General features: G+C 40.3%; 2 protein-coding genes across 2 annotated transcripts; one reads left to right on the plus strand and one right to left on the minus strand.

Moving 5' to 3' along the window:
- The first annotated feature begins 530 nt into the window (after positions 1-530).
- On the plus strand, positions 531-3,675 carry LOC119361155 (transmembrane protein 205-like). The gene is made up of 3 exons (XM_037626505.1): positions 531-697; positions 807-1,029; positions 3,451-3,675. Exons 1-3 carry the CDS (start codon positions 531-533, stop codon positions 3,673-3,675), a joined length of 615 nt encoding a protein of 204 aa, XP_037482402.1.
- Positions 3,676-9,542: 5,867 nt separating this feature from the next.
- LOC119365656 (probable homogentisate phytyltransferase 1, chloroplastic) lies at positions 9,543-14,777 on the minus strand. Its single transcript, XM_037631310.1, has 12 exons — positions 14,630-14,777; positions 13,198-13,487; positions 12,982-13,065; positions 12,832-12,906; positions 12,654-12,737; positions 12,114-12,203; positions 11,323-11,424; positions 11,077-11,172; positions 10,812-10,883; positions 10,641-10,736; positions 10,009-10,113; positions 9,543-9,858 (listed from the first exon to the last, which is right to left on the minus strand). The coding sequence occupies exons 1-12, from the start codon at positions 14,685-14,687 to the stop codon at positions 9,817-9,819; spliced, it is 1,194 nt and encodes a 397-aa protein (XP_037487207.1). The 5' UTR covers positions 14,688-14,777; the 3' UTR covers positions 9,543-9,816.
- Positions 14,778-19,773: the final 4,996 nt, after the last annotated feature.

Raw genomic sequence — 19,773 nt, forward strand, 5'->3', positions numbered from 1 at the left:
TAATGAGATAGCCGCACCCCTTTGAGGTGTCGAGCAGTCCACCAAAATATTTGTCTTACACATAAGGTAGGAGGCCTGACGTACGGACGTGTGGGCGTTATCTATGTTGCCCACAGGCAGGCATGTGTGAGAGACCGCGAGGAAAAAAAAGGCGTGTGGGCATTACTTGTTTTGCCCACACGTAGGTGTGTGGGCTGATCCTCTTAAACACCACACAAACTGTGTGGGCAGACTCCTTAACGCCCACACTTCTGGGCGTTATCGGCGTCCTAAACTAAAGGGCTTTGAAAGAATTTTTCCTACCAATTTTCTATCTTTTAAAATTTCTCTAAACCAAAGGATGCCTTAAGGATTTGTGTGCACAAGCTGAGCTGTATATGTCATCAGTTAATAGCAGCTGGTAGCCTTTGCATGGTTGCGTGCCTGTACCTCTAGTCTTCTTCATCTTCTTTCAGCTAAGGCCTAGGGCACATCTTCATTCGGCAAGGGTACAGTACGTAGTGCAGTAGTCAGCTATGTGGAGCCTTGTAATGGCCGCCGTCTTCTTCGCCAGCGGTGCCATCACTTTCGGCCCCGAAGGGCTCCTCGGCAGCTCGCCTGCTGCGACGGCAGTGAAGATGGCTCACCTTCTATTCTTTGCCACATCCTTGGGTGCCACTGTCTATGCCATCTTCGTCGGTGGCATCGTCATGTTCCTGTACGTACGAATCCATACGTTGCTATTCTAGTTGCCTTTTCATCGATCTCTCTTTCTCTGAGTTTTTCTTCTTCCTTTTTTGTCTGTGTGGTTTAATTATCTCGGAAAGCTACTTGCCGAGGCACATGATGGGCAGGCTACGCGGGAAGGTGTTCCCAGCTTGCTTCACGCTGAACACGGTATGCACGGCCCTGTCCGCCGCGGCGTTCGCCTGGCTAAACTATCCGTGGAAGACGGCACCAGTCGTGGAGCGCCGGCAGCTTGGACTCCTCGTCGCCACTGTCGGGTTCGACCTCACCAACCTGCTCCTCCTAGCGCCGAAGACCCTCGAGGTACCGGTGATGAGTGATTAGTGGCATCTCATGTGCTCTATCGATAGTATTCTATTTGGGTTTGTCGAAAAGAGCAGTTGTATGCCTTGGAATAGAGATCTGCTTATATATTTCACAAACATGATTTATCTTGACCTTCGATGTATATCGACATGGAATTAAACAAGCAAATAATAATCTAGCACATAGATTTTAATTTGTATGTTTAATTCCAAATTAGACTTATGGTAAATTATAAACTACTACTCCCTCCGTTCCTAAATATAAGTCTTTGTAGGGATTCCACTATGAACCACATACAGATGTATATGGATGCATTTTAGAGTGCAGATTCATTAATTTTGCTTCGTATGTAGTCCATAGTAGAATCTCTACAAAGACTTATACTCCCTCCGTTCGAAAATAGATGACTCAATTTTGTACTAACTTTAGTATAAAGTTGAGTCATCTATTTTGGAACGGAGGGAGTATTTAGGAACGGAGGGAGTAGCACATATGCCCATGCGTTGCAAAGGGAGAGATAATTTGAAGCCGGAACATTTTTTGAAAACATTAACCTTTTATAAAATCACGAATATTTTTTGACTTTGTGAATGTTTTTAAAAACAGGAACATGTTTTCAACATTTGGAACAACTTTAGAAAATGTGATTTTGAAGCGCAAACATTATTTTCAATTTGTGAACATTTCAGTAGAACAAGAATATCTTTTGAATCTTCAACATTTTTCAAATGTAACTGTTTTTCTTTGAATCTCAAACAAATTTGGAAAATACTACTATCATTTCACGAATTTTGAACAACTTTTAGAACGATAAAAATAAATTAAAATGCCAAAAAAATTCAAACAGTATTTGTTTCAAAATTCTGAAAATTTTCGAAAATTTGACCAAAATTGAAATTTGGAAATTTTGAATTTACGAAAAAAGCGAAAAACTAAAATAAATTTCCAAAGGAAAAAAGAAAAAATAGCAGGAAAGAAAAAGGAAAAAACTACAGAATAGAAGAGAAAATAGGCCGGCCCAGTCTTGGCTGTCATGTGCGAAGACCTGACAATATGCCGCACCCTGCAGCAAATAGGATTTTGCCAACTACATTGGGAGTAAATTATGTGGGCTGGCTTCGCTGGGCCAGAGCGCGTGTAGCCCATATGCGAAATTCTGGACAAACCATTATTCTCTTCTAACAGATGGACACACAAAAATTTAGTACCAACTCGAATAAAAGAAGAAGAAAAATCGGCGGTGAACGGATGAAAAAAACAAAGAAACGCATCTTGCTTTATTAGTAAGGTATAGATATAGATATAGATATAGATATAGATATAGATGAGCCAGTTTAATACTATTTCCACGACAATCATATGTTAATCTTATGGAATTTCAGTATTATCAATATTTTTAGAATATTTTGATTCATTTTAAATAAAAATAGGAATTCCAATAATTAAATATGAAGAAATTAAAGTAAGATTTTGTTATAATTATGTAAAAAGTTGAACGATTGTTTTAGAGTTAAATTAGATGAGATTTAGTGTCATTGTTCTCCAAATTTTTCTGAGACTAGTAGATGCATGCGTGCAATGAACGTTGATATTAGAAAGAAAATTAATTACATGTTGATATTAGGTATGATATTAATTATATGTAATAACATGATTACCACAAATTATTATTTAATATGATATTAATTGCACGCTAAACATGTTAAGCACTCACCATTGGAGCAATATAGGTTGTTGTGTTGCTATGTTTTCATGGACGAGATTAATGCCGCTTTGGGTATTTTCATATTGGCATAGGTGGCATCTATTTGTGTTATTACAATCTGGGAACTAGTAAAATAGAATAAAATGTGAAATAACACCCAACTAGCACCCAAAAAGGCAGGAGAGAGAGAGAGAGGGGGGGGGGTAATTTTCACCTTAAAATGGGAAAAGGGGAATGTCAAAATGGGTGATTTTCAGCAATTTTCCTCAAATAGAAATTAAAACTTATACTTTTCAATAAATGTTAAAGGTTAGGACTTGCTCTTTTGTTTTCTTTCTCATTTTGCTTTTTAGGGCTATCTTGTTGCCCGAGAGTGGTATGAAATCACAAATACCTTTTTAAAGTTTTGAATCGAGGACGGAGTTATAACATATACCCTTCATTTTTACATTTCGCATATTATTTCTGTCTTAAGCGAAACTTTATAAAATTTGATCAAATTTATATTAAAAGTATAACCATCTGCTGTACCAAAAAAATACATTACTTAGAAATATTTTAGGATGAATTTAATGATATATTTTTCTATAAATTTGATCAGACTTTAGGAAGCTCAACTTAAGACAAAACTAGTATGCAAAGTATAAATAAGAAACGGATGGAATAAGTTGTTCTGTTCTTATATATGATGGCATGGTCTATTGTCGTTGCAGATGATGCAGGAGAGGCATATAGTGGAGAGGGGTCTCGGCCTTGGCGAACAGGGCTCCTTCGACGGCTTGCGGAGCAACATCCGGTTGGCCACGAGTAACGCTGCCCTTGCCGCGGCCAACAGGAGATTCTGGGCGGCACACATCCCGTCGGCGGTGGCACTCCTCGCGTCGACTTTCGGGCTTGCTGCTCACCTGTGGTACCTTGCTGGCAAGCTTGCTCTATAAAGTTGTGCGTGTGCATGCACGCTGGAGCATACGTGTGAACACTGCAGGCTGCAGCATGCATGTATAATGGCATGTACTACCTCCGTTCCTAAATATAAGTCTTTCCAGAGATTACATTATGAACTACATGCGGATCAAAATAGGTGAATCTACACTCTAAAATGTGTCAATATACATCCGTATGTAGTTTTGTAGTGGAATCTCTACAAAGATTTATATTTAGGAACGGAGGGAGTACAATGCATAGCCTCAGCGCGCAGTCTTTTTTACCAGTGCCGCGCTCTAGCAGCAATGTATGACCCAATAGGGTACTGCCACATCCTGAAGTATCTCAATACAGTAGCATGTATTTGATTCTTTTCTTAGCTTTAAGTGTTGGTATTTGTCTCTTGTGGGTCCCATCATTGGCAGGCATGCATGGTCCTTTACTTCCATTGTATCTAACTCACGTAATGGTTATGGCACATTCACTCTCTCCTCTCGCCAACAAACCCATCCTTTTATTTCACCCATGCCAATTTTAATCATTCATATCTTTTAAACTATATTTTTGTTTTTAAAATGATTTATATATTTGAACTCCTCACACAAAGACCTTTAGAACAAGATCAATCTTGGATATATTTCAAACAAGTTTAATTTCCAATGTTTCAATTAATGTATTTCACTCAATATATTTTGTGTGGAACTGCTTATTTCAGTGTTTGAAACTGATTTTTTTTTGTGATGAGTGAAATACGTTTCAATTTTTTCACATATACGTAGTGAAATTAGTTTTTATATCTATTTTGTAATGAGTGAAATTAGTTTAAGTGAGTGAAATTAGTTTAAGTGAGTGTAATATGTTTTTTGAAAATAATTCTAATGTGTTTCTGAAAACTAGTGAAAAGTAAAATCTACATTTTGTAAATGAGTGTAGTGTGTTATCTGAAATGAGTGAAATAAGTTATTTGGAAAAAGTGGAATATAACCATTTTTTGGTGTGAAACTAATTAATTTGGTGTGAAACGGCTTTTTCAGTGGAGTAACTATGATATGTTTTTCTGAAACTAGTGAAATCTATCTTTTGTAATGAGTGTAATCAGTCTTTTGAAACAAGTGAAATATAGTATTGTAATTGAGCGATTGTAATGTGTTTTCTGAAATGAGTGAAATGAGTTATTTGAAAAAAGTGAAATATATATCTTTTTGGTGTGAAACGGCTTTTTAATGTGTGAAACTGATATTTCTGCTGGGTGAAATATGTTTCAATTTTTTTTAATAAATACCAAGTGAAATTAGTTTTTGAGAAATATTTTGTAATGAGTGAAATCAATGAAATGCGTTGTTTCAAATTTGTGTAATCAGTTTTGTAATGAGTTCCATATTCCAGTTTGTGAAAATGAGCGAAACATTGGAAAAAACTTTTATGAAATAGTGAAACAGTTTAGTGTTTTATGAAAGTGATTTCAGAGATAATTGAAACATATAAAATAAAATAAATTTCAAACATATCCGAAATTGTTCTTGTTCTGAAGGTCTTGTCATCATGTATTCAAATATGCAAAAAGTTTCAATAATGGACATTTGGTTCAAAAGATATGAGTCATTAAAAATATGAGGATGAAAATAAAATACATGTCATATGTATGGCCCGAGTGAATGCATGCGTGCATGCACCTTTGTCTCCACGCTAACTCTCTCTCTTTCTCTCTTCTGTAAAAGCTGATAATATCTGACACTAGTAGATGTATTGCTATGTGTAGTCTGATATTTGAAAATAGAGTATAAAACCTGCACGGATCTTGACAAAAGCGACGGACGGTGGATTGCCTACCGGTACATCCCGGTACCGGTAAAATTACTTATTCGATAGCCTCAGGGTGATGCCTCGCATACCATGTAGGATCGGATATCAACTAAAGTAGATTCGGATAGGGAAGCGGGATCCTCTGCACGAAGCGGATGCTTGGAGAGAAAAAATGTGGTCCGGTGTCAAAAGTTGAAAAGGTTAAGTGAAATGTAGAGATGCATGTGTACTAGAGTCTTTATTTTTTCTTAATGAGGTCCACTAGTCGTAGTTCGCATTGGGAAGAAAAAATAAATGTAGATACTCGTAGGGCATCTGTATCAATATGCCACCATTGTACATGTCCTAAACTGATTCGGTAAAGTCAGAATGTCAGGTACTTCTGTGTAAATATTCTAGATGATTATGGTATCAATATTAGTTAGCTTCTGCTAAACATCAAGCGCCTGAAAATCTCTATGCATCAGTCACTTTTCCGCTTTGCCCCGAGAGGGTGGCCGTGGACTCCACGGCGAGTGCAAGCCGTGAACGAGCGAGAGCTGGCAACGCCGTGGCTCAGCGAGCCGGTCAAGCTTGACTGTGCGGATCAGGGTGCAGGGGTCGCCGACGCCGAAGAACAGGGTGGTTTCGAGGCCTGAAGATATATCGGCACTTCGAACCTACATGGGTCACTGCGCTAGTGCAAAATTGTTTGTAGATCCCAAAATAACCAACATACAAATAGAGCATCACGGCTCAAAAGAAAAAAAAATAGAGCATCAACATAATAAGATCTGCAAGCAGTAGCTAAAAGAGTGAATTGGACGGAGATGAAGAATTTAGTTCACAAACTCAAAGATTGCACATTCGGGAGTTTAAGTGATAGTCAATTTTTACCCAATCATTCCATGATATGCATCTTCCTCGGCCACTCCACGACGTGGGCATATATGTTGGGTAGAATATGGCTTGTTGGTGGAGGTAGAATATGGCTTAAAAGGGCGGGGTTGTTCTCTCCTATCCGGCTAGTTTTTTGGGGGGAGAGGACACAAGGCCTTTCATAAGTCAATGTTGCTTTTCGGTTGGGCCTGATTGACGGAAGTGGGTCAAAAAAATGCTGGTGTTCGCGGATCCGAGATTGCGTAACAATATACCCAGCATCCCGGCACATCAAGATAACCTCCCCCCTCTCCCTGGCATATCATTTGGCATACTAGTAGCATCTTAAAGTCATGTATGTATAAGCCAGTGACCGCTGGGCTCGGGATCACAATTTCAGCAGTAACACTTACGTACGACACATCTAAATCGTAGTTTGAGGTTTGTCAAATAGACACACATATAAAATATCATTGGTTCAGAATATGAGTTACTCATACTGATCTAATTTAATGCCATGTACAAAGCAAAACAAAGCAAAAAAGTAACTAACATGGCGTCTTTTACAAATAAATTACTACTCCCTCTGTTCCATAATACAAACAAACAAAGTTGTTTTAGCTTGCAAAACGATCTTATATTATGAAACGAATATAGTCATTAGTTCATAGATTAAAGATGTTTCTCACCTATGTGGTATTCTTTTTAGCACACATTTATTGTGGCTATGAACCAATATTAATTTTCAATCACATAATTAAGTACTAATATATATCAAAACACATATTGTATTTGAGAGCGCCACCTTGCTAGTCTTTATCTTTGCCTCTTTATCTTTACCTAATCTATATCTATACCTACTATTAAAGTAAGGTGATATTCTTAGTTTCGTCCCGCGATTAGTTTTTTTTCTACTGTAAGTTTTGGTCACGTACGAGGTAGCGAGGTGGTACTAACGTCATGTACGAGGTGGCGAGGAGGTGGTTCGTAACTTCGTATCGCTGTTTTAAGATTGATCGCTCCATCGGTACGTACTGGGCCAGGAGCCAAGCAAGCAAGTGGGCCTTCTAATAATTTTTCTCTTGTGGGCTACGAGTATATGGGTGGTCTTTCAGAATATATATATATAGAAAAATACTACTGCTTGCATGGTTGTTCGATCTCACGGCCATCTAACTATGCGATACGTTTCTGAAAAAACTAACTAACTATACCAAGCAAAAGAACAATGTAGCCAAAGCTAGCTGACGATTATGCTTGTCTAAAAATAAGCTGATGACTATGCGAGAAACAGGTTTGTTTCCTAATAAAATAGTCCCACCTCACTTTTTAACACAAAATCTGACCAATTTATATACTTGCGTGAGGTGCTTGTACAAACAACCAGCCACTTGGAGAAGCAACAAACAAACAGTAATCCGCAAGAATTAACTTGGATTGGGGGCTGCATGAGATAAATAGAGGAGGACACAAAAAGCCTAGGGTTTCCGCTGCCTCCTGCTGTGTAGCCGCCATGCCGCCTCGTCTCCTATGGATCACGGTCCTTGCCGGCAGGAGGGCTTTGTTTTTAGGTATTTTTTCGTTTTGGTAGGGTTCATGTCCTACTTAGAAAAATGAGGCGGTGGCGGCTCCCTGAAGATCCCCGCCATGATGATGCTTCTAGCATCATCGAAGGACGTGTGTAGTTCTTCGATAAATATCGTGGGATTTGGTCGGTGTTTGTCTTCCGTGGATCAGCTCGGATCCGCTCTTTCTTTGTCTATGTCGGTGTGCCTATAAGTTGAATTCTTCCAATCTACGCTTTTCTTTATCAGCGGCAGTTGTTGTTTCAGTGCTTGTAGTCGACGCTAGATGGTCTACGAACCTGGATATATATTTAAATGGGATTGTGGGTTGTGTCTGAGAAACAATATTTCATGGGATTGTAACAGAGAGTAATATTTAAAGATGCCCTCGTGCCACTTTGGTGAACTTTTCGATGGAAACATATTAATTTACTTTACCGTTGCAACGCACGGGCATTTGTGCTAGTAATAATATATAATTAATATATATATATATATATATAATAATAATAATAAAGAGAATTGGGTTTCTGTCGTCCGTCATTAAAACTGCCCCTGAGGTTGTAAAGAATTACCCACCATGCCATTGGTAAGTGAAAAAACGGTTCGGTTTGCCCCTTCTAAAATCCGCGGCAGGCTCGGTTATTAAAATTAAGCCCATGTAATCAATAACTTACACGTGGTTGGCGTAGTGGTTTGAGCCTCACCTCTCGACCTGGGAGACCCAGGTTCGATTTCCCAGCGTCACTTCGCAGTTGGGCTGCACAATGTATTAGTTACTCTATTTTCATTCTTTCTATTTTTGGACATATTCAAATATTTCAAAAAAAACTCATAACTTTCAAACCTTAACTCCAAATCTGACATGTTATATATAGAAATCCCTTAAAAAGATGTGTAGATTTCAAATATGGTATTATATTAATCACTTTAAAATCCTAACTCCAAATCTAACATGTTATATATGGAAATCCCTTTAAAAAGATGTGTAGATTTGAAATATGCTATTATATTAATCATCATTCCTAAAATTCCATTTATGATGCAACCTTTATTAATATCTTCTTTATATGGGGTATTTTGAAAATCCCGTCTTAACGTTGATATTTCTGTTGTCTAATAAATTGGAAACATGTTGAGTACATTTCACAAATAATACAACCTTATGAACTTTGCGCGACACCACTTATCATGCTGTTTCTCGTGTGGCATTGTGAAAGATTTGAAGGGATTCGCCGGTGCCGTCAGGTGTGTGTATGAGAGATGATTTTTTTTCTTTTCGTTTCAACGCACGGGGAATAATGCCTTTTCGTGGAATCTGAAGCATGCATGGTTAAAAAAGAAACTCCGAATCATACACCTGATTTCATGAAAATTATTGTGACCTCTTCAAATAAAAAATTCGTTTTAGTGTGGTATGTGCAAATCCGTTTATTATGTTTCCTTCTATATGAAAGATAATTGAGTTGTACTTTAGACTTTATAGGTCTCCATGCATGTATGTTTAGAAGAAATTTGGTAACGAAAATCAGTAATGGGCATCTGGTAACTTACCAATTAAACCTTAATTTCTTATATATGTACATACATGTACGATCCTCATGATTTAGGCTCTCAATGATAAATCAAATGATGAAGGTAATGACTCCTTATACTGCAAATTAACTAGGAAGGTAATTTAGATATTTAAATTAATCAATTCTTTCATGATTGAAGTGTAGCATCTCATACATGCATTTTAAGACCATTGGTAAAATATATATTACATGGCTGATGCAACAGAATGTTGTCTTGGGTCATTGGGCCAGGGAAGTGTGTTTTGATTCTCCCGGTGCAACACACGGGCATATTTGCTATTGATATAAAATGGGCACAATGTCACTCCTGCACTTAAGGTTTTCCATCCCTGGAGTTTTTGTCCTCGATTCCTCATCTTACCAGAGGAATGATCAAGTACTCTGCGTAGAACAGCTGCAGATCCGTGCAAGGAAGAAAAGTTTAGCAACCAGAAGGTAAACCAAGTGAACTAGTCAGTAGTACAGACAAGCTTCAGAGAGAATTTAAGTGACGACACTGTACACAACCGGAAGATTAGGAATCAATGATGAAGTTATCAATTACCTTCCAGATGAACATATAGAAGGATGTTATTGCAGATTTGCTTGTCAAGTCAACTGATCGTGCGCATTTCCATAATGTTACAGCAAGGGCTGCATGGGCGAGAACCTGCAAAATCCATATTCTTAAACTGTCAAAACTAAACTAAAAAAATAACAACAATCAAGTAGAAGGGAAGTCCTTGTAATCATTGGTGTTGCATTTGGGCATAAGCGATAAACTAATAACATTTACTCCCTCCGTTCGGAATTACTTGTCTCGGAAATGGATGTATCTAGAACTAAAATACATCTAGATACATCCATTTCTGCGACAAGTAATTCCGAACGGAGGGAGTACCTCACAGTACAACCAAATAAACAGCCCAAAGCTCAAAATTTCAGATCAATCTTTAACCCCAAAACAATCTAGGACATGCCTAGGGTTCAATACACTTTTGCAAGAAAACAAAAAAAACAAATAATTCCTTGATATATAAGAGAAGAAGGTTCTTCTAGAAATAACTAGAGATGTCGGTAATTCAGAAGTTAGTCCAACACCCATACTAATTAGTTTGGCAAAGATGAACAGTTTAACTAGTTGAGCAGTTATAATATATTGATCAAGCTTGCTGCTGAAATCTACAAGATCCATACAGTTACAGATTTGCTCCAGAAACAGGAAGAAGCGGCTCCCATCGACATTGCAACACCATACGCCATCTCAAGTAGAACAACACAAATCCAGAAAACCTGCATGGAAGTTTAAATCAGTATCACGACTTCAGATCAGTATAGCAGCTACTACTCCTATATTTTGTCACTAACCTTCTTTTGGCCTAACCTGACAGTGAAAGATTGAATTCCAAATATGCGATCACCATCAATATCAGGTATATCCTACAGCAAGTACAAATTTCTCTGAAGACAATACTGTTACCAAAAGCAATGCGACAAAAGAGTGTTCCATTACCAAACCATTGTGCATACATGAAATGGAATTTATGTTGCTGTAGTACTTAGCAGCATTGTAAGCAAGAAATGGCAAAAAGGCAATCAATATTAAAACAGTACATACACTAGAGATTGTTACCTTGAATAATGCTATTACAACTGAGAAGAATGTCATGAATCCAGTTGCAAATATCAATGGCCTTGAAAAGGCTATTGGTCTTCTGAAAACGAATGTCTAACAGACAGATAAGCAAGACAGCATGAATCAAATGTCAGTTATCATGTGAAGTTTGTTGACCAACCAACCTCGAAATGCTATTACAATTGTAGACAGCATGTTTTCCAAGAGGTTTATTTCGGACAAATATGTCACCAGAACACTTGCCTGAATGTGGAGAAAAAACGCCAGTTGAACAATCACTGCACGTACTGCTAGTATGCAGAGTGCTGCAACAACAGCAGATCTCTTCCATCGAAAATATGGCAGCTGTAGAAAATAAAAGTGAAAATATTATATTAATTGACGAAAAGGGGTTTCCCCCACCTTTGTATTATGTATAAAGCAACCACCACACCAGAGTTCATACAGAGCCAAAAGTTCAGAGTGGAGAAGAAGACATGGTACAAAAAAGAAAAGAAAATAGTCTTGCTGGGGGATTCAGCACATCACACCCCTAAATGAAGGTTAAGGATATTAATTGCATTATTATTCTCTCCCTCTAATTACGTGGTATTTTTTTCTGAGAAATATGGTGGTATCCCCGAGAAAAGAGGAATAAAACAATCCGTAAGAGAAAATGTATTCATATTAATATTTGGGATAATGTGATTTTTTATCCCTGATCTTCATTTGCGAAATAGGTTCCCTGATTTGTTGTTTCTTTAGCGAACATCTTGATTTTTTTAATTAGGAGAAACTACCAAGAGCATACCTGCAGAAGCTAAGCCTGAACTAAGCTGGACTAGGGCTAGGGACGCAATTGCACCTCCAACCAATGGAAAGATTAGTTCTCGAACTTCCTTGATACTATTAGAGATTAGAAAACAGTTGGCATTGTGTCCTACTAAATCTTTGTGCTGAGAAGGTACAAAAATACCAGGACAGAGAAAAAAGATATACATAAGCCCAAAGTTATTCAAATGGCAAACTGATGGTTGTAGAGACCGAACTCTTACATTGATTGAATAAGCGGTTCCAAGAACAAAGCTAACAAAAAGAGCCCATAACAGGGGCTGTGACCCAACAATGAATCCAATGCCGAAGCTCTGCAATGCACACAACACACGGTCCTCAATTAGTCTGTCAGAACTCTCAGCAAAGAGCCTAAGTGAACCAACTACAAAAACATATTTGCTTATTTGCACAAATTACAGATCAGCAGCACAGGAATCTAAAATTTGCATAGTAATTAGCGACCTGGGAACTTCAGTTATAGAACACACCCTCACTAGATCGCGGGCAAAATTAAAGTGCCGCACAGAACTGCACTGCCATGCATAGGCAAGAAAGTTCTGAAGTTTTTATGCTGGAACTTGTTTCTACATTGTGCTAATTAATTTTCATTGCCACAGAGCACCATTACAAACACTAATATCAGATATTTAAACAAAGTAAGCAAAAAAGCATATGCTTTGACACATCACTTTGGGAATTCATGATCCATATATACTCAAAAGGCAAAAGTCATAATTTGCAAACAAAGTGGATTTAGTTACCATAGCAGCAAACATTGATACTATTGCAACCCCAGATGCAGGAGAGTATTCACCAGATGCTAGTGGAAGAGTTGGCTTGTTAACCTAGTAGTCACCAATATTAGGTCCCGAAAGTTACGCGACAAAGATAACATAAATGTTCATGAAAATATTTGAGATGGCAATGAACTTAAACTACCTTATCTATATCAATGTCTGACAACTGATTCAGTCCAACAATATAAATGTTCATGAAAAGAGCGGGCACCACTGCCTACATAAGAGTGAAGTGCAGAGTATTGTGTAACGATTTATATTTATGGAAGACAAGTGCTATTCCAAGTTGTACCTCCAGCAAACCAGTGAGGAACAAGGGAGAAATATCATGCAAGCTCTCCACAGCTAGTAGAGAAACTGAGACTATGCTCAATGCCTGGCTTAAAAAACAAAAAACAGTCTCTTAGATCCAGGGAGAGCAAAAGGAACACAAAGCTTACTAGCTGCATTAAATATCTTACACTCTGGTGATTCATCTACATGAAACAACATGGAAGCATCACTTAACTGTTCCTATGACAGTATGTGGCCGAGAAAACCTGTAAAATGCATTCAGAGAAGTTGATATTGGCTTCCAGATGATTGCAGAATCATTTGCTTCAGGATCAGACTGCAGTGGTTGCATCGAAGCATTTAAAGAAGTATTTACTGATCGATGTGATATCCTATGGTAGGAACATTTCCTATCCAAGAATTTCTGACAGCGATTCAGGGCAGAGCGGCCTTGAGCCCCTTGGTGAGAAAAAGCTCGCCAATTCGCATGTTGCTGGATAGAAGAAAGGGATGGCAGGAAATGATCTGGAAAATCAACATCTCAGAATTCCGTCAAATACTCAAGAAATAAGTATCCAAAATGCAATGGCACATACTCCCTCCGTCCCATAACATAAGATGTTATTACAACCAATATGTTGGTTGTAATAACATCTTATATTATCTGATGGAGGGGATAATATATATGCTCAAATATTGGCATATCCATTAGCCTCTAAACTATGCCATCCTTCATGGTTAAAACAAAACACTATCCAGTAAACTATGGGTCTTATACTTATGAATTGGTAAAAGGAATTACTAGAACTATGCACAAAACCGAACTCTGCATCTAATTTTGCGTGACATTTACGTCTGGTGTATAATCGACATAACATGCCTGCTCATTTGTGTGCCTCACAATCTCCATGAATCTACACAGATTTCCCGTGCAGGATGGCTGCAGCTCATTCAATTTTCTCTCCAATTCCCAACAAAAGTCAAATTAGACAGGTTTTTTCACCAACCCTCTTTACCTTTTTCTCCTTATGAATGATAGAATCAATCAAAATTTCACTGCAGCAAATTAAATCCATGAATGCATCCTCTCCCAGAAAACCATGAAGATAACTCCATGGATGGCCTGACCATTCCCTGTCGTTTACAAGCTTTCGGACAGTGTATCTGCACCCACTGGGGCCTGGTTGGCCCAAGAGTTTTTTTTTTAAGGTTTTCAGAGTATTTTTTCTGGTCCAGCCCGAGATCCCCATAAATCCCGAATGGGGCAAAGCTGGGATTAGAGGAGTTTAGCCCGAGAAAAACATCACAGGTTCTAGAGTAAATCGAGACACTACGTCAACACTAGACACCAAATCTCTAGGTGATTTTCATCCACCAATAGCACTAATAACCCCGAGCCCAGACACACCCAACACGTGTACCATTGTAAACACTACTCCTTCTGTTCCTACGTTTTGGTGGTTCAGTTTGGGAGTAGATAAAATTGGCATGACCAATTCAAACACTACTACGGCTTCATTGAATTTCCCAGTGGATTAAGAACTAGTACTACAGTAGATAAAAATACAAGACCAAGGAGAAGGCATATCTAGGAGAAGGAGATCCGTATCGAAACTCGGACGGAGCGTTGACAGGGGGGCGGGGTAAACGAGGGCTGAAGCACTCACCTCGTCGGCGAGCGGCAACGGAGAGGAACAACGGCGGCTGGAGGCGCAGCGTATACATCGCCGCGGCTGGCGGAGGCGTGCGCGGGCCGTGTGAGTGGGACTGCGCAACGTGAAGAGAGAGAGACTGAGAGAGAGAGAGAGAGAGAAGAAATGCACCGTGCCAAAATAACCTTTCACAAATTACACGGCGGTGAACAACTGTATGCCCTTGTATTACCCCAAAAAATAAAAACTGTGTGCCCTTGCAGAAATTCGTGAAAGGTTGACTTCCGTGTGTTCATTTTATTCTTCTCCGTTCCAAAGGGTACAAGAGAAAAACTTTGTACACGTACGATTTTTTCATCTGTTCTTCCCTTGTCGTTCATGGAAATACTCCCTCCGTCTCAAAATTCGTGGCTTAGATTTGTCTAGATATGAATGTACCTAATACTAAAACATGACTTGATACATTCATATTTAAACAAAACTAAGATAAAAATTTTGGAACAGAGGAAGTATTATTTTCAAAGAACAAACTAAAGGCACCAGTAATAATCAAACAAGTGCGCTTGGATCCATGCAGAAAAATCTCTATCTTCTCTATCTATATTCTATATACTACCTAAAAGAAACGCACGCTTCCGTCTCCCCTCTTACGTTGACCGCCCTTCGTCCATCCTCCTCGTGCGACCCCTTCCTACGCTTTCATTTTTGTTAATCAAATCAATCTTTGGTAATCAGATCACTCTTTTCTCTATATCTATATATACTACTCCCTCCGTTTTGAATTACTTGTCTCACGTATGGATTTATCTAGATGTATTTTAGTTCTAGATACATCCATTTCAGCGACGAGTAATTTGGAACGGTGGGAGTACCTAAAAGAAACGCAAGCTTCCGTCTCCCCTCTTACGTCGCCTGCCCTTCGTCCATCCTCCTCGTGCGACCCCTTCCTACGCTTTCATTTTTGGTAATCAAATCAATCTTTGGTAATCAGATCACTCTTTTCTCTATATTTCTATATACTACCTAAAAGAAACGCAAGCTTCCGTCTCCCCTCTTACGTCGTCCGCCCTTCGTCCATCCTCCTCGTGAGACCCCTTCCTACGCTTTCATTTTTGGTAATCAAATCAATCTTTGGTAATCAAATCACTCTTTTCTCTATATCTCTATATACTACCTAAAAGAAACGCAAGCTTCCGTCTCCCCTCTTACGTCGCCCGCCCTTCATCCATCCTCCTCGTGCGATCCCTTCCTACACTTTCAATTTTGGTAATCAAATCAATCTTTGGTAATTAGATCACTCTTTTCTTAGGCAATGCAATAAATTCCCGGGTGGCGATCGATTTGTTCTTTGGTAAGCATGGTAATACAATAAATTCATGGGAAGGCATAAATCATGGGAAATCACGATAGGTAATCAAGCAAGGACCCCGCACGCTGCCTTCCTCTTGTGGTCTATCCATGCCTTCCATTCGTGGAGCCCTCCCCACCTTCTATACCTCCTCTCCCGTGGAGCATCGCCGCCCCATTTCCTGTCTCCCCGGACCGGCACCGCACCCCATCCCATCCCCTCTCATATCTCTCCTAGAAATCATGATGGGGTGGTTGTCAGGGGCCTGATCTGAAGAACCATAGGGCCACGCCGTCCTACGATGATGGTCAGAGATTCCGGCGGAGGCGCGCAAGGGCATGCTAGCCCTAGCCGTCGCCTGAAAGGGTAAGCGGAAGTTGACCGGAAACTTCAACGGTAGTGCAGCTTTTATCACCCAATGGCCTCATCTACCTGGTCACTAACTCTTCCCCTCTGACCATAGACGCCGGCAGGGGCAGAGATATGTCAACGCCATTGTGTGCTTCACTCTGCTCCCTCACCACGGCAAGCAGACGGAGCGGGTGGAGGCGCCGCCTCCGCACATCGCCGGACTTGAAGGAAATATGCCCTAGAGGCAATAATAAAGTTATTATTTATTTCCTTATATCATGATAAATGTTTATTATTCATGCTAGAATTATATTAACCGGAAACATGATACATGTGTGAATACATAGACAAACATAAAGTCACTAGTATGCCTCTACTTGACTAGCTCATTAATCAAAGATGGTTATGTTTCATAACTATAGACATGTGTTGTCATTTGATTAATGGGATCACATCATTAGGAGAATGATGTGATTGACATGACCCATTCCGTTAGCCTAGCACTTGATCATTTAGTATGTTGCTATTGCTTTCTTCATGACTTATACAAAGTTCCTGCAACTATGAGATTGTGCAACTTCCGTTTACCGGAAGAACACTTTGTGTGCTACCAAACGTCACAACGTAACTGGGTGATTATAAAGGTGCTCTACAGGTGTTTCCGAAGGTACATGTTGGGTTGGCATAATTCGAGATTAGGTTTTGTCACTCCGATTGTCGGAGAGGTATCTCTGGGCCCTCTCGGTAATACTCATCACCTAAGCCTTGCAAGCATTGTAACTAATGAGTTAGTTATAAGATGATGTGTTACAGAACGAGTAAAGAGACTTGCCGGTAACGAGATTGAACTAGGTATTGGATACGGACGATCAAATCTCAGGCAAGTAACATACCGATGACAAAGGGAACAACGTATGTTGTTATGCGGTTTAACCGATAAAGATCTTCGTAGAATATGTAGGAACCAATATGGGCATCCAGGTTCCGCTATTGGTTATTGACCGAGAATAGTTCTAGGTCATGTCTACATAGTTCTCGAACCCGTAGGGTCCGCACGCTTAACGTTACGATGACAGTTTTATTATGAGTTTACAAGTTTTGATGTACCGAAGTTTGCTCGGAGTCCCGGATGTGATCACGGACATGACGAGGAGTCTCGAAATGGTCGAGACATAAAGATTGATATATTGGACGACTATATTCGGACACCAGAAGTGTTCCGGGTGATTTCGGAGAAAACCGAAGTGCCGGAGGGTTACCGGAACCCCTCCCGGAGAGTTAATGGGCCACATGGGCCTTGGTGGGAAGAGAGAGGGGCGGCCAGGAAGGGCCGCGCGCCCCCTCTCCCTCTGGTCCGAATTGGACTAGGAGGGGGGGGGCGGCGCCCCCCTCTTTCCTTCCCCTCCTCTCCCCCTTCCTTCCCCTCCTAGTAGGAGTAGGAAAGGAGGAGTCCTACTCCTACTAGGAGGAGGACTCCTCCTCCTGGCGCGCCCAACAAGGGCTGGCCGGCCTCCCCCTCCCTCCTTTATATACGGGGGCAGGGGGCACCCCACAACAACACAAGTTGATCTACGGATCGTTCCTTAGCCGTGTGCGGTGCCCCCCTCCACCATATTCCACCTCGGTCATATCGTCGCGGAGTTTAGGCGAAGCCCTGCGCCGGTAGAACATCATCATCGTCACCACGCCGTCGTGCTGACAGAACTCATCCCCGAAGCTTTGCTGGATCGGAGCCCGGGGGTCGCTATCGAGCTGAACGTGTGCTGAACTCGGAGGTGCCGTACGTTCGGTGCTTGGATCGGTCCAATCGTGAAGACGTACGACTACATCAACCGCGTTGTCATAATGCTTCCGCTTACGGTCTACGAGGGTACGTGGACAACACTCTCCCCTCTCGTTGCTATGCCATCACCATGATCTTGCGTGTGCGTAGGAATTTTTTTTGAAATTACTACGTTCCCCAACAGGACTGTCGAGGAAGTTCCCCATGGACGGCGAATGGAGCTTCAAGTTCATCAGAAAGGAAGAGCTCGAGAAGTTCATCAGAAGTTGAAGGACATCGACGTCATCAGCACGTGGGCACGGAGAGACCAACCACAGGAGACGTGATGGAGACCGGAGGCGATGGGTTGAGTGTAGACTGAAGATCATGTGTCAGCCGTTGCGAGGAGGACGACGAGGGCCTGTCTGAGCGCCGTGGCGCGTTGTGCCGGGTGGCGTTGGAGGATGGCAGTGCTACACCCGAGTTGTCCTCCTTTATTCCACGGTAGGCTGTAACATGTCCGCTGATCTCATGGCAGCTTAGCCTCTATTTCTGTAGTCTTGCAGCTTTTGTTATATAGATTAAACTATATGTGCGTACTGTTAGTGTTACCCAACTAGCACGACAATATACTAAATTTGATATATGGTTTGTGCCTATATTTTTCTGAAATTTTAGCTGCAATTATGCTAGGTGGTTGGTTACTGCCGGCTAGAGGGCTCATATGAAACGATCTAAATCACAGGTTGCAGTTTACTTGATCATGTTGTGTATACATGCATAAATCAAATGTTTGCTTCACTTTTGAGCCAGCTGCATCTGTTTTCTGTAGTTTCTTCTTTGTAATTTGTAAGAAAAAAGGTGTCTTAATAAATGAATGTTTTCGTACATTTGCAGTGGGGTCGCTCTTCTTCCCCTAAGCTGACTTATTGGGCAAAGAATTTTCTTGCCCTTGTGTTATGTTCTATATATTATTAAACCTCTTTAGCCTTCTTAGTTTTTGAAGTATTTGCCTGCTAACAAGGATGAGCAAGGAAATTTATTCCTATGGTTACACTTGCACTTTTATTAGAGGGAGAGTGACTTAAGACCAGCACAATGTGAAATATAAAAACTGTACAGTGGGGTGAAAGGGAGATTGCGAGCTGGCTATACCATTGACAAAGGCCGTACACCTAGATCTTTACGACAGAGATAGTGGGTGAAGGAGGAAGAAGAAGAACACTGATTTTAGCAATAGAAAGACCAACAATATCATCTGATGGTAGCAGTAAAAATGCAACAATGCCATCTGATGTTCATGAGGATCCTACATGTATATGTTATCCATAATTAGTGTTGAGCCAACATAATATATGTGTACCCGTGCAACGCACGGGCACTTACCTAGTAAGAAAAAGACATGCACGATGGCAACTTGGGATGATGGTACGAGCTTGCCCAGATGGGACGAGCTATTCAGACGTCCGTTTGGCTTCGCTAGGCTCCGGGGAGATTCAAGATTCATGTAATTTGGATCTCACGGGATTCGGTTGATGGTGATCTTCGATGGATCTATTTGGATCCAGTTTTTATTCGTCTTCGTTCTTGTAGTCAAGGGTTGGTCCTTTCGATCTATAACTCTCTCCATTGACGATGGTGGCTGGTGCGCTGGTATTTTGGGGCCTTAACAAGACGATTTTCCGTCTGTCTACTACA

The sequence above is a fragment of the Triticum dicoccoides genome, chromosome 2B (assembly GCF_002162155.2).
Source record: "Triticum dicoccoides isolate Atlit2015 ecotype Zavitan chromosome 2B, WEW_v2.0, whole genome shotgun sequence".
NCBI classification, from domain to species: domain Eukaryota; kingdom Viridiplantae; phylum Streptophyta; class Magnoliopsida; order Poales; family Poaceae; genus Triticum; species Triticum dicoccoides.

Bases quoted from the DNA above. Each gene is read 5' to 3' on its own strand.
- LOC119361155 (XM_037626505.1), top strand. From the start codon at position 531: ATGGCCGCCGTCTTCTTCGCCAGCGGTGCCATCACTTTCGGCCCCGAA. The intron at 698-806 runs GTACGTACGAAT...TATCTCGGAAAG, and splicing joins GGTGGCATCGTCATGTTCCT to CTACTTGCCGAGGCACATGA. The intron at 1,030-3,450 runs GTACCGGTGATG...TTGTCGTTGCAG, and splicing joins TAGCGCCGAAGACCCTCGAG to ATGATGCAGGAGAGGCATAT.
- LOC119365656 (XM_037631310.1), bottom strand. From the start codon at position 14,687: ATGTATACGCTGCGCCTCCAGCCGCCGTTGTTCCTCTCCGTTGCCGCT. The intron at 11,173-11,322 runs GCAAGTGTTCTG...TCTGTCTGTTAG, and splicing joins CGTTTTTTCTCCACATTCAG to ACATTCGTTTTCAGAAGACC. The intron at 10,884-11,076 runs GTAACAATCTCT...TACTTGCTGTAG, and splicing joins TTGTAATAGCATTATTCAAG to GATATACCTGATATTGATGG.